The 15168-nt window shown below is 39.4% G+C and overlaps 1 protein-coding gene across 3 annotated transcripts in view; it reads right to left on the bottom strand.

Annotated features, from left to right (window-relative positions):
• Nucleotides 1-15168, bottom strand: part of LOC109471298 (protein Jumonji-like) — a 37452-nt gene that overhangs the window by 2317 nt on the left and 19967 nt on the right. For 2 of the 3 annotated variants that reach the window (XM_019770594.1, XM_019770592.1), the window contains exons 13-22: nt 13040-13142; nt 12258-12319; nt 10289-10381; nt 9385-9467; nt 7437-7472; nt 5178-5248; nt 4348-4462; nt 3495-3603; nt 2798-2980; nt 1798-1928 (exon numbers count right to left, since the gene is read on the bottom strand). In XM_019770594.1, the coding sequence (XP_019626153.1) occupies nt 1798-1928; nt 2798-2980; nt 3495-3603; nt 4348-4462; nt 5178-5248; nt 7437-7472; nt 9385-9467; nt 10289-10381; nt 12258-12319; nt 13040-13142 (986 nt within the window). The remainder of the gene's footprint in view (nt 1-1797; nt 1929-2797; nt 2981-3494; nt 3604-4347; nt 4463-5177; nt 5249-7436; nt 7473-9384; nt 9468-10288; nt 10382-12257; nt 12320-13039; nt 13143-15168) is intronic. The other variant, XM_019770593.1, reaches the window with a different exon arrangement.

Below are 15168 nucleotides of genomic sequence, written 5' to 3' on the forward strand. Positions count from 1 at the left end.
AACTTGAAATTTATTTCACGGCAGTGCATTTTCCCCGAAGTTAATGCAGGCCCCTAAATATCCTTCCCAATCATATTCATAACTTGCTCTGGTCAATCATTGGGGTGGATTACGTGCTGAACGTGTAGGTAGAAATGGTGCTAAAGATAGATCAAACAGAAGAAACGGCATTAGAATCAAAATTGTTTACCACATGGAAAGGCAACAAAATATGTACAAATGTACATGGAACAAGGTTTGTAACACATTGAAGATACCAATTGTGTATTATTTTCCATTATATTGAGTCATGCAAAGATGGACATCGTTGACAAGACATAATTTAATTGTCAGCAAAGATCTTGGTGTTGTTGAATTCATGAGAGCAATGGGGTTGCTAATGGTTACTAGGACACCTGGGTTCTGGATAGGTCACCGTGCTTTAGAGTTTGTCAACCAACCTTTCAAGTCTATAAACTGTCATTGAAGTAATACTAAACATTTGTTGCCCTCAACATTGTCCTTCACCAGTTTTAACATGGAAGTCAACAAAAGTCCTGCAAGTTTTATAAACTGCCCCAACTGTTCTTGTGAATTGATTGTCATGATGCTTTAAGACATTTCAAGATTGAAAGAAGTGAATGTCACTGGCGTAGAATCATTCTCTAGAACTAGAAGAGATTGGGAAAGCTAGATTGGCCATTGGACTCCTGGCCAATGTGGCAGTGGGGTTATGCAAATATTTGTACATAACGTTACATTGTTTCATTACCGTCAGTGATAATGATATGTTTTACTGGTTCATTTTGAGTCAGCTCTTCTACTATTAGATACTGGCCACGCTCTGGTGGTTCGAGACATAAATTTATTATATTATCATAAACAGTATTTACACAACGTCGATGAAGGTTAGACATCCAGGTAATACGATATGCCAAAAAACAGTTACTCAAGCAACTGGATATGATTTTGAAAACGTCAACGTTTTCAAAATCATATCCAGTTGCTTGAGTAACTGTTTTTTGGCGATGTAAAAATATGTCTTCAAAAAATTAATAATAATATATTATGTCATACAAGGGGTACCACAAAATACCATCTGTATCTGGGCGTCACATTGACAAGCAGTCTGAAGTGGAGTGCACATGTTAGTAATATCACAACTAAGGCGAAACAGACATTGGGAGTGATTAAACGTAATCTGTGGGCATGTCCAACTATAAAATCACTTGCATACACGTCACTTGTAAGACCGAACCTAGAATATGCTGCGACAGTATGGGATCCATATACAAAGAAAGACAAAGACAAACTGGAAAGGGTACAGAATCAAGCTGCAAGATTCTGTATGAACAACTATGAAAGAGGTGCTAGTGTCACGGAAATGAAAAGTAACCTACAGACTACAGTGGGTGTCACTGGGAGACAGAAGAAAGATGTCCAGACTATGCATGATGTACAAAATGACTACTAAACTGGTGGACGTACCAATTACTAAGTACCTATTACCAGCCCAGCCCAGAAGAGAACAAGAAATAGCCATGCCTTCAAGTACCAGAGTTATCAACCAAGGATTGAGGTGTTCAAGAATTCATTCTTTCCTAGACCTGTCGCAGGGTGGAACTCCCTGTTACCAAGTACAAATGTACAGTAGGGGCATTGTCATTAGATAGCTTTAACAAATTAAACTAGAGTTAGAAGTTCAAGGGTTAGGTGTAACAAGTCAATTGGTGTAATATAGCCAGCTGCTGCTGCGCCGCGTGCATGCGAAGCTGGTGTGTTATGCTGAAACAGAATGTACAACCCAAGTTTCCGTACCTGACTTGTGTGATCTCTGGTAGCATCCATGACAGAATCTTGGCGTTGCCTCGCTCCACCTCTGACATGCCCAGTAGCACCAGTAGCTTCTCTATGGAGAACAGAGTCTCCTTACACTGCTGCCGTAATGTCTGGGGAGGACATCACACACTGGGTTATGTCATCAAGTCTAAAGTCTAACAGTTAAAAGATAAACCATACCAAATATATTGCATTCAAGAAACACATATAGTATGGCCTATGACATACATGTACATGTACTGAACATGTGTAGAATGTACATTGTACACTTTTGGCATTACTTCAGAAGGATTATTTTTTACATTTTTTGCTATTTTCATAACAAAACTGTATATTTTTGGCTCCCAGGCTCCGGTATATTGAAACCCAATATCCAGGTGTTGGAATTTTGATATGGGCATACCATACATACATGTACACTATACATTACTGCAGCAGTAACAAGTGTTGTTAGGGTATTCCATTTTAAATTGCTTTGTTATGGAACAATCCAAGATGGAGTGAAATATGCTGCGTTAGCTTGAAATGTAGCCTTCTAGTTTTTAGTGCATGTAACGGTATATGATTTAAAAAGCCTGAAAAAATCATCCCAATGATAGATGATATCTGTATTTAGGCCACACCAATCTAATTTGTTGGTTCTAGGATTCGCCTCTTCATTTTTTCTATTTACAAAATAAAAAAGATTCTGGTTCTGAATCAACTAAAAAATGCTCATATTTTGCCCCAAAGAGTTGCTAGTTGTTGCAGTTTTTTCCATCTATCAATGCAGTACTTTGATTAAAAGTTGAAAATTCATTGTTTAAACATCAATCCAGTCTTTTGTGTTGACCTCATGGCTCCTATCGTAGCATTTGGGGCTATAATTGGATGCCTTGACCTGTTTTTTATTTATTTATTTTTTCCCTGTCGCTTCATATTTTTTCTGAAAAAATCCGAGAACCAACAAATTAAATTGGTCTTAGTCTAGTATATGTACCTGGATTGCAACTTGTCCCACTGGAAGCCACTGCAGAGTGGCAAAGTACACAGCCTCAGCCACACTGTATCCACAGCAGATATTTGCAACATAAGAACCTGAGAAAGTGACCAGGAACTGGCCACTCTTCTGTTCCACTCGACAAAGGGACACACCCTCTGCTAGTAGGGCACTTGGAGGCACCTGTAACAAAGCACAATAATATTGTAGAACCTGACATCAGCTAATAGCCTGCCTGATCAGGAAGTTGTTTTGTCATCTATTATCATGTAACAGGTATGTATAGAGCACATACAACATACTGATTTGTTATCATTTGTAAACATCTATCAAGTTGACATGAAATGTATACTACTAGTAATTACATATAGAATACAACACAGGGTATTCCGTATCGCCTGAGGTACCAGCCCGACCGCGCGTTGGATCGCCTGACGGCCAATGGCAGATCCGATCTGCGGGAGGGCTGGGACCGATGTATATGCAACATCAATTCCAACGTCCGAATTTTGTATTCGAATTTTCGAAAGCGGTGCAGGCGGTTAGGGCAAACCGTGTTTGAATTGTTCTACGGAACATTTGGAAGTCCGGGCCGTACGCGTTAAGAACCCCCGGGCCGTACCGCTAGTTATCACATGGGCTGGAACACCTGTATCAAACGTAATCACCGCCCAGGTATGACATAATATCCACTTACCATAGCTGCATCTTTTTCAAGCCAGCACAGCCCTTCACTGCATAAATCTGGCACCAGAGAATGCATGGCTTTCCTGAACTTCACATGTTCACTTTGGGGAATGGAGTACCTGTGTTGAAGACAGCATCAGTTTTTGAAAATACAGGTAGACACAAGCCTTAGGGCAAATAAAAAAGTGTTGTTCCATCCAAAATGGAGGGGATACCGGGTTATTTACAATTGCAGAAAAACTATGATGCTAGGACAGGGTTTACAAAATGTATGTGTCCCTAGAACTGTGTACACATGTAACTAGGTTAAATGTTCAGTGCATTCATTATACGGAAAGGCCAGGTGCATGGTTAAAAATACTTAACTAGTAACACTCAAAAAATTATTTATATGGAGAAAACATGTATTCCTTGAACTCTAGCTTGTATTGTATAATATATTGTATTGTACTGTAAAGGGTTCTAGGTAGGATTTAATTTTTGCGTAGTGGTACTGGCCGCATGTCAAGGGAATGAAGCGACCAAGAGGGGGGATGTGGTGGAAGGGGGGATGTGCGGTGCAGAGCTTTTAAAAAATTGAGTTAAAAAAGGGGCCATTTGAGGGATACCCAAAGGGAAAACAATCATTATGTTATTTCTAAGGTATGTACAATATATCCTTGATTGGTAATTTTTCACATTTGATCTGGTATTCTTGAAGAAAGAAATACATGCACAGTCACAACCCTAATATGCTGTATTGAAAATTAGCGTAGGGGTCAAAATTATAGCATAGGGGCCCTACGCTATTTTGCACTAGCTAGAACCCTGATTGTAGGTACATGTACATTGTATCTCCTGAGAGTCAGTAGTAGAGAGCTCACCATATCTTGTCAGCACCAGTGTGAAGGTACTCGATAGATGGCAGCTTGTGGGAGTCACATGACCAGCATGAGGTAGTGAAGAGCATGCCTACCAACAGCCAGGGTGCTGTCACACCTGCAGTAACATAGGAAACAGTCTCTCATTTCAACTCTGACTTTTACAAGAAAAAAAAAACACAAGCTGCCAGTTATTGTTAGGCCAAAGCAAGTAAATTCTATGGATGACATCCTCCGCAGACTCCAAATCTAATGCGATAGCACAAAAAAAAACAAGGTGGGCCAAAAAAAAAAATTGAATTTTCTACATTTAAAAATTTTGACTTCATTAACCTTGTTAAACAAAAAATGATACATATATTGTGGTAAATTTACTGCTGACTACATGTACATGTATTACAACATCCATTTCTCACTGAAACAACCTTGAAAAATAAGTTTTCAATCATTGTACAAATTGTTTTGATTCAGTGGGAACAACATTATATACACAGCCACCATCACATACATTTTGTACATGTGTATAAAAGGAATAAAATACATCACTGCATCTTGTTTTGTCTCACTCTTCATAGTTATCTGCCATCCACATTCCGGCATGGCAAGAGACATCTTGGCCCATTTTCAACAAAATGTCTTGTTTTCTTTTCCAAAATCAGGCGGAAATCAATGTGCGCACTGGTGTCATCCATAGAAATTACTTGCTGTGGCCTTACAGTACCAAACCAGATACGTTCTACATACAACTATACAATGATTGTCACACAGCTACACAAACAATACTGAAAACATAGTACGATTCACCCTTTTTGATGAAGGTGACAAACACATACCTGACATACTTCCCAGGTGTCTGAGGATGTTGTGATGGTTGCTGGGCACTGTGGTGAGATTCCAGCCATGCCTGTCAGACATGCAGACATGATTATATTTAACATATTCATATACAACACTGCAGTTGATAACTACAAGAAATAGTCATGCCTTCAAGTACCAGAGTTATGAACCAAGGATTGAGGTGTTCAAGAAATATCATTCTTTCCTAGAACTATTGCAGAGTGGAACTCGCTGTCACCAAGTACAGTAGTGGCATTGTCATTGGATAGCTTTAAACAAGGTCTAAAGTTAGATGCTAATGGGTTAGGTGTAACAAGTCGATCTGTGTAATATAGCCAGCTGCTGCCGCGCCGCGTGCCTGCGAAGCTGGTGTGTCACGCCGAAAGGCGGTTATACCGGCTATACAGATACAGAAGCTGGTGTGTTACACCGAAAGGCAGTTATACCGGCTATACAGATACAGAAGCTGATGTGTTACGCCGAAAGGCGGTTATAACGGCTATACAGATACAGAAGCTGATGTGTTACGCCGAAAGGCAGTTATACCGGCTATACAGATACAGAAGCTGATGTGTTATGCCGAAGAGCGGTTATACAGGCTATACAGATACAGAAGCTGGTGTGTTACGCCAAAGGGCGGTTATACCGGCTATACAGATACAGATACTTTCTCTCCAGACAGGCAACATCATCAAGTTGGTTGAAATACCAGTACTTAAATTCAGTCTTATCAGCTTTGACATGAAGTCAAACATCAGACAGTTTTTCTAGGCAATGGATATTATTAAGTGCTTCTGAATCAGCTTTAATTTGCTGATGAGTAGCATTTAATGCTGTGAAATTGGTCATCTTCTAATACATACGAGTACATGTAATATGGAGTAAAATAATGCATTACTAAGTTCACAGTATATGATCAAGTACCCACTAAACATGCAAATGTAAAAAGCACCTTCAGTACTGTGACAAACTCTCAAAGTACCCTCTAAGCAATCCCACATTACACCTAAACCTGAAAACAATGTGCCTGACTTTCCTGGGAGAAAAACATCATGTTGTTATGTGTTCCTTGATATCTGTAAAAGAACTGGCCGCCTTGGTGTGCTCATCTGCGAGCAAAAAATATTCCTGCTGGAGTGAAATACTTTAGGAAATGCATGGGGGTTTGCATGGGGGTAATGATACTGTCAGTGACATTGTTCACAAAACCCATGGCACAAAAGTTTGCTGATTATGTATTCATTGATCTAAATAACACCCATGCATCTCACGACTTTAGTGCTCCTTTATAGGAGTAACCTACATGTACATGTACAATTTCTACTGTAACACAGTTGTAAGGGCAAGAACTCAAGAGGGCAAATCAACTTTTACATGTTATATTGACTTTCAGAAAGCGTTTGATTGGATAGACAGGGATCTTTTGGCATACAGACTGATTGCTTGTGGTGTTGATGGTAGATTTTACGAAGCTTTAATGACCTTGTACAAATCACCTGTGGCATGTGTGCAACTTAACGAACACACCACACAATGGTTCCCCACTCCATGTGGAGTTAAACAGGGAGATGTATTGTCACCTACATTATTTTCATTATATGTCGCAAAACTGGTAATTAGAAAGCAATCTGATCTCGGGGTTAAACTAGATGAATAACATTGAGTATTCTACTGTCACAGTATGCAGATGACATTGTTCTCATAGCTGAGACTGAGGCCCAACTACAGGAAATGTTGGACATTGTACTCAGTGGTGCTCAAAATGGAGACTGATGACCAATGAGGCTAAAACCCAAATTATGCTTCAGTCTCCTGGCTTGGGTGCCTCATATTTGTACATGTACAAAGTCTTTCACAATATTATTGTAAACACGTATCATGCAAGCAGTACTGTACATGTATCTATTAACAGCAATATAAAGCAATATACTAATAACAGAAGCATAATATTTGAAAGCAATCTGTTTTTTTTCTTGGATCAGCTTATTGGAGAAGTACATAGTAAAGATTTTAACAGCTTTTGAACACGCAAATCATACCATTTAGTTCATTTTCAAACCTTTATACACATTGCATGTAAGTGGGCACACATGCTTCAAGGGCAATGTCATGCATGCAGCTGATCACAGACCATTCACAGTCAAGAACTGGTTAAAGAGTGCCACGGCTGCATTTAAGCTGGAAGCATTTTTTATAAAAGGAAGCTGCAATATACAAACTGACGCACATTTGAAAACAGAAAAATCCTGACTTACTTGGCAAAACTATCTTGCCTGTGAATGGGGAAGCCACTGCATTGTGGAAAGAGGACAGGAGATACATGTATTACTGACTGTTACGTCGATGAGGGTTAGACATCCAGGTAATACGATACGCCAAAAAGCAGTTAGTGACTGACAAAAGCTAGTGGATACTAGCTGAAACGTCTGACTTTTCAAAATCATATCCAGTCGCTTGAGTAACTGCTTTTTGGCATACTGACTGTTATCTTGAAAGTTCATCTGTGTTGGTAGAAATCATTATGAAGCACAAGTTTAAACTGCGATTTCCAACACAACAAATTGGACTCAACCAAATTTTCGACTGTACAACTCCAGTCTTTGTCAAGGAATGAGCAATCCACCGCTTCCGTGACATATCAATTCGAAGTCTGGTTCTTAGACACAGAACCGGACTTCTTTGCACGAGGGATTAAAGAGGCCATCTACTAGTATATCAGGGCATTACAACCATCCCTCAACAGAGACGGGGGGCGCCACAGACTTTCTGAAACCTATGATCCACTGCTCACGAAGCCATGTGTGTTATCTGCTTGATGTCACAAAAGCGGTGGATAATAATGCTCATTCCTTGACTGAAGTTGTCAGTCGAAAACTTGGGTGAGTCCAATTTGTTGTGTTGGAACTTGCTTCATAATACTGTATTTGTTTTAAACTTGCTTCATAATATTACTGACTGTGTGTACAAATGTATATTTAGCACTGTGAATGTATTGTGTAGAAACTAAGGTAAGTAGGAGATAAACATGACTTTGTCATGTACATGTATGCTATGAGGAAACCCCTTTTGGTCACAACTTGAAATATGCAGGGTGTATAGAATCAGTTATGATAGCCTTCTTGAAATAAATGACTTTTACATCATTTCACCCCACTGGCATCAACCTTACTTAACATAAACATACATAAACATTATGTAGTAATGTTGATACTTTCGACATAAGCAGTCATGCAAAGTATGATCATGCAAAGGTCTATCCTAACAATGTTATTGTGCTTTCTTCAGGACCTGTCAATATCCAAGACAGAAAGGTTTGCTAGAAAAATAGTCCAAAATGCCCCCCTCCCCTGATTGTTAATAATCAAAGAACATACTTTGTACATGTGTAGAGAGGGAAAGTTCAGACAGTGTCTGTGCCCTGTATTGTGAGTGAGCCCCACATCATCTTACTTCACATCACCTTACTTCATCTCACCTCACCTCACCTCACTCTGCCACTCAACTCAACTCCACACCACATCACCCCCTCACCTCATTTTACTCCACTTCACTTCACTTTGTCCACCAAATCTCACTTCAGCTCACCTCACCCCATCTCACCTCACCCCAGTTTGAACATCACATTTCACCTCACCCCATCTCACCTCACCTCACCCCACTTTGAACACATCACTCCTTCACCTCATTTTATCCCACTTCACTTCACCTCACTTTGTTCACCACATCTCACCCCATCTCACCTCACTTCAACTGACCTCACCTCACCCTACTTTGAACACACATCTCACCTCACCCCATCTCACCTCACCTGGAAATACTGGGTGCATGTGCATCTTAGTGCACCCAAAATTGGAGCTGTGCACCTATTTTTTTTCTGTGGGTGCACTGGTACACCCAAATATACTAAATGTATAGTAACTGTAACAGTTGTAGTTCTGTAAGATTTTGAAGTCAGCTCCCATTTCATATTCAAGTTTAGAAGAGGAGCAGTAAGATCTGTAATTAGGTTTTGTTGTGTATGGTGCACTCAAAACTTTTTTTGTGCACCTAATTTTTTAGGTTGGGTGGACCAGTGCACCTATTCCCAAAAATGAATTTTGAGCCCTGCACAATGTACATTGTACTACTATTGTATGTCTTGATCATTGGAGGCGACATTAGAAAAGAGGAGTCATGGATTTTCGGGTATTTTGAAATGTTTACCTTCCAAGTGTTTTTGTATCCACTATTGCTGTGTGAACTGCAGTGTGGATCAGTCTCTCATCCACAAGTTTCCAGTACTCATGCTGCAAGTGAAAAACAGACAAACATTATCCAACTAGTACATGAATTACACTCGGACTCCTACTGTCAGACTCCAAGATACAATTCTTCACAGTGAAAATTGTCTGTGTCCAGTATTCATTTCTATGTGCGGGACACAACACCAGCGACAGATGCCTCTGTTTTGCGTGTATTGCACAGTTTCAATTTCAATAAATCAAACGAAATCAATAAAAAGAAAAGTTAAAATCCACCCTGCAACCATTAGCATGGTTGCCCATGGTGGTGCCCATCTCTGTTTCTGTAGCCCTTGGGCCACACAATTGTGTCACTACAGCAGGGGGCTAGTCCGCTGGTAGTGGTGTGTGTTTAACTCCCACACTCTTTCTCAAAATGCTAAGTGCTAAGCAGAGAAAGCAGTATGCACCATTTTTAAAGTCTTTGGTATGATGATGGTATGACTCAGCCGGGGATCGAACTCACGGCCTACCGATCGCGAATGCAATGCGAGCATTCTACCCACTTGGCCATTGCACCAGTTCACAGGAAATACAAGACGTCAAATGGTGACATCCTCCTCCATCAGGGAGGCATAGAAAACATTTGCTCAGGGAAGGGATTCAGTACTGGTCTCAGTGGTTTTAATAATAATAAGAACTCCTTACTCACTTAGTCTATGAGAAGAATGTATAATATGTGTATGTATGAATATTGTGTAAAGAGACACACAAAAGGAAGGGTGACTATTTGCTGTGAAGAATCACTGACTGCACCAGCAATCTCTGCTGGCAGAGACTCTGAAAGCGATCTCTAACCTAATACAGTTGAACACTTTAAGACCCACCTCAACCTCCTGTGTGCTTGGCTCTTTCCGGAAACATGTGTTCACCACGTTTCTTGCAATACGGTAGAAAGCGGACAATGACATGGACTTTCCCTGGAAAACACAACTCCAGTCAGTATTTCTTACCTAAGTGTAGAATGATAGCCTGGTAACCAAACCTATTATAGCTCCCGAGTCCTACAGCCTCTCTGCAAATAGTGGAGAGGATGGAGAGGATGTAGGACTCAGGAGCTATTATATAATAGGTTTGGTAACCAGGCTATAGAATGATGGCTAACAAATGAATGGCTTGATGTGTTACATGTACCTCACTCATTCTTGATAAAGACTGAATTAAAGTCGAAACCGGTCGAATCCCGTCTCGAGTCTGTCATCTTCCCATCGCTACGAATGATGTACCTCACTCATAGTTTCATTTTGCTCCCTAAAAAAACAACCTCTATGCCATAATTCTGCTTTAAAATATACAATATCATTTTCCCGAAAGATTCTTTTGATTATGCATGTCTTCACTAGAGTATTGATTGTGTAGCTGTGGAAAATAGCGTTTTAGCATTTACATGTATTTCCGAACAAAGAAAATTGTTTACACGAGCGAACTTTACGCCCTGTGAGTCTAAAGATACTTAAAGTTTAACATCTTATCCTTGTGTACCCTTTGAGTTGGAATAAAATTTAGCATTGTATACATAATATATGCCAAAAAACAGTTACTCAAGCAACTGGATATGATTTTGAAAACGTCAGACGTTTCAGCTAGTATCCACTAGCTTTCGTCAGTGACTGAGAGACCAGAGGGGAAAGCAGGTTTATATACACAACCTGTTGATTGATATGCAAATAAAGTGAAGACAAATTTTTGGAAGTCGAAAAACGAACAAAAGTCAGACAAGTCAAGACAAGATGATGCAAATTAGTCTGAAAGCTCCTGTTATACAGGACAGGAGCTTAAGTGTTGTCTGTCCTCGGGGCTGGGAGTGCCAAATCCCAAGTGCCGGAAAGATCGACCCGTAGCCCGACCTAGTGCCAACGGCTACTCCTCAGCTATTTTCCACCACCTACAACACAACCAGGGTCACTCTTTCAAACTCGAGTCCACGGATGTCTTAGACCGCGAAACACGCTGGTGGGAACGGGGTGTTAAAGAGGCAATATATGAAAGAATGTACAACCCCACCCTCAACAGGGAAGGGGGGCTACGGGTCGATCTTTCCGGCACTTGGGATTTGGCACTCCCAGCCCCGAGGACAGACAACACTTAAGCTCCTGTTCTGTATAACAGGAGCTTTCAGACTAATTTGCATCATCTTGTCTTGACTTGTCTGACTTTTCTTCGTTTTTCGACCTCCAAAAATTTGTCTTCACTTTATTTGCATATCAATCAACAGGTTGTGTATATAAACCTGCTTTCCCCTCTGGTCTCTCAGTCACTGACGAAAGCTAGTGGATACTAGCTGAAACGTCTGACGTTTTCAAAATCATATCCAGTTGCTTGAGTAACTGTTTTTTGGCATATCGTATTACCTGGATGTCTAACCTTCATCGACGTATACATAATATAACTTTCTGAAATAACACATAACTAGAGATTCTGAAGTGACATTTGAAAAGCAAAATTAATGCATAATGTTTACCTCTGGACATGGTCTGCCCTGTTAAATTAAATTTTTACTCAAACACATTCACATACATGTACTACGAGTACTAAATTGTAGTATATGGTGACAGGAGTAGAGCAGACCATGAAATTGCAACATTATGTAACCCAACACCAGTCACCATGGTGAGTGACAGATGTCAACAAATCATGTCATTGGCCAGGTCAGAGGTTAGTGTTTGGAACAGAAGAGGAAGAAACTGAGTAAAAACAATATGTTTTCCTTCGGTAAACATAAATATATTTCAATCTAATGGTGATGACTTACTACATGTACCATGTATATCTGTAATAGAAAATAGCTTGACTGACCCGCAGCATGCACTCATTGTAGAAATCCATGTCATCTTCCTCCTCCTCATCCACACTACTATCTGAAGAAACAAGAATGTCAGAAATTACATCAAGTAATACCCATACTATGAAACTGAACTATTGAAATCTCTGTAACATATTATCTGTATCTGTATCTGCATGTATATAACTGCATTCGGCGTAACACACCAGCTTCGCAGGCAGGTGGCACAGCGGCAGTTGGCTACATTACACCGAACGACTTGTTACACCTAATCATTGAACATCTAACACTAAACATACAATGTACATGTATACTCAGTAATGATACTGCAACATATTCAATATACCATGTAATAAGTGCTAATCTTGATGAAACAGTCAACAAAATGACCAAAAAAGAAGAAAAAAGTTTTGAAAGTTAAAGTTGACCTTTGCTTACTAGCTAATATTTCAACAACTGTGATAAAAAACAAAACATACAGCACTCTTTCAGACCCACTATCTGATTTATCACCAGTCCTGTTAATCCTGCTGCAATTATAATCTAATTTGTATATTGTACTGTATGTGACTTTTTAAAAACAAAAATGTGAAAGACCAAGACTTAGTGGGAAAATGTACTATAGTCTGTTGCATACAGTACACCATTAGTATAGTTCAGAATCTACATGTACATGTACATGACATTGTACATACATTGGTGTCCACAATCATTGGCCCCAACACTTGTACTTTGTACACTAACTGTAAATAGAGACACTTTCGCAGTCAAGTTGTTGAAAAAATGTTCCAAGTACCTTCCAAGGCACTGTCAGTGTTGTCAGTATGCAGCTTGACCCATCGCTGGTGCATCTCTTTAGCTTCATCTGTCACCTCCTGGTGTAACCTCTCCTTCTCCTCCTGATGCATCAATAACAACAGTCAGCAACAGTTAAGCACTACTGGACTTACTTACATATTCACTCTAACAATAGTGCTCCCTGCTTTCTTTGTACAAAACTGCAACTACATGTAGCTAGTGTCCCTGGAAAGAATTTTGCAACACATAAGGCCACAGCAAGTAATTTTTATGGATGACATCAGCGCGCGCATTAATTTTCGTCTCATTTTGAAAAAAAAAAAGAAAGAAATTTCTGACAGTGGTCAACATGCCAAAAATGGGCAAAGATGTCTGTTGCCATGCCGGAAGGTGATGCTGGCTGTGTACATGTGATGTTCCCACTGAATCAAAACAATTTGTACAATGATCGAGTCCAAATTTTAAATTGTAGGAAACTTGTTTTTTTCGGACTGCCTTGTTTTTTTTCCCCGTTCGCATTAGATTTGGAGTCTGCAGAGGATGTCATCCATAAAATATACTTGCTGTGGCCTAACATACTTTTTGTACAAAATGTACAAGGAAAAACTGAACACTCTGTGATCTCATAACTTTTTCTGAAGCAGTGCACATGTAAAGCACCAGTCCTATGATTCAGACTGCATGAACACCAGCAACAAGCAATAGATTGGTGATTTTGTCCATTATTCAATACCTGGATTCTGACATGCTCCAATCCAAACAGATATTGTCAATTTGTATATACATTACATGTATATACATTATATGTATATATGTATACATTATATGTATTATACATATATATAATGTATGGTGGGACGGTTTTTTCCGTGCAAAACCTATGATTTAGAGCCTGAAACGCGTTATACAGGCAAATTTTTCCAAAGACATGAATGCCTGTTTATGAAACACGAATAATCATAATCCAACTTGTCATAGAAGGTATAAAATTTCACAAGATGCAAAAATACAAATTAATGACGCGTACGAAATAAATGTACCTATCACTATACAGCATTCCAGAAGCTACATGTACAGTGTAGGTAAAATCATCATCAGTGATGCACTACCAAAAATATTTTTTCTTATTTTCTTATGTTACAAAATATTTTCTTGTGAAGGGAATATTCAAGAAAATTCAAGAAACATTCTTCAAAGTTTTTGTATGTTGATTCTTACACAAAGAATTTTATTCTTCGTTTTTCTAAAGAAAAGAAAATGTTTCTACTGTCATGCTCACCAACAAGAATCTTAAGAATTTTTTAGAATTTTAAGAAAGTTCACAGTATTTTTTTTTGGCTACAAGAACAGTTAGCTCTTAGTTCAAGAAATCTTTTCTTGTGTACAGAATGGTTTTCTTGCTACAAGAACAGTTAGCTCTTAGTTCAAGAAATCTTTTCTTGTGTACAGAATGATTTTCTTGCTTCAATAACAGTTAGCTCTTAGTTCAAGAAATCTTTTCTTGTGTACAGAATGGTTTTCTTGCTGCAAGAACAGTTAGCTCTTAGTTCAAGAAATCTTTTCTTATTCTTGCTACAGCAAGAAAACATGATTGTCGATGAAGGTTAGACATCCAGGTAATACGATACGCCAAAAAACAGTAACTGTTACTCAAGCAACTGGATATGAATTTGAAAACGTCAGACGTTTCAGCTAGTATCCACTAGCTTTCGTCAGTGACTGAGAGACCAGAGGGGAAAGCAGGTTTATAAACACAACCTATTGATTGATATGCAAATAAAGTGAAGACAAGTTTTTGGAAGTCGAAAGAGAACAAAAGTCAGACAAGTCAAGACAAGATGAACAGACTCAAATTTACAGACTCAAATGTGAGGAGCCCAATTGTAACAACACCTACATCGGAGAGACAAGTCGACCGCTCAAAGTAAGATACAAAGAACATTGCCGATCTAGTGCCAACGGCTACTCCTCAGCTATTTTCCACCACCTACAACACAACCAGGGTCACTCTTTCAAACTCGAGTCCACGGATATCTTAGACCGTGAAACACGCTGGTGGGAACGGGGTGTTAAAGAGGCAATATATGAAAGAATGTACAACCCCACCCTCAACAGGGAAGGGGGGCT

Source organism: Branchiostoma belcheri, unplaced genomic scaffold (genome assembly GCF_001625305.1).
Source record: "Branchiostoma belcheri isolate BF01 breed outbred unplaced genomic scaffold, Haploidv18h27 scaffold246, whole genome shotgun sequence".
Lineage (NCBI taxonomy): Eukaryota > Metazoa > Chordata > Leptocardii > Amphioxiformes > Branchiostomatidae > Branchiostoma > Branchiostoma belcheri.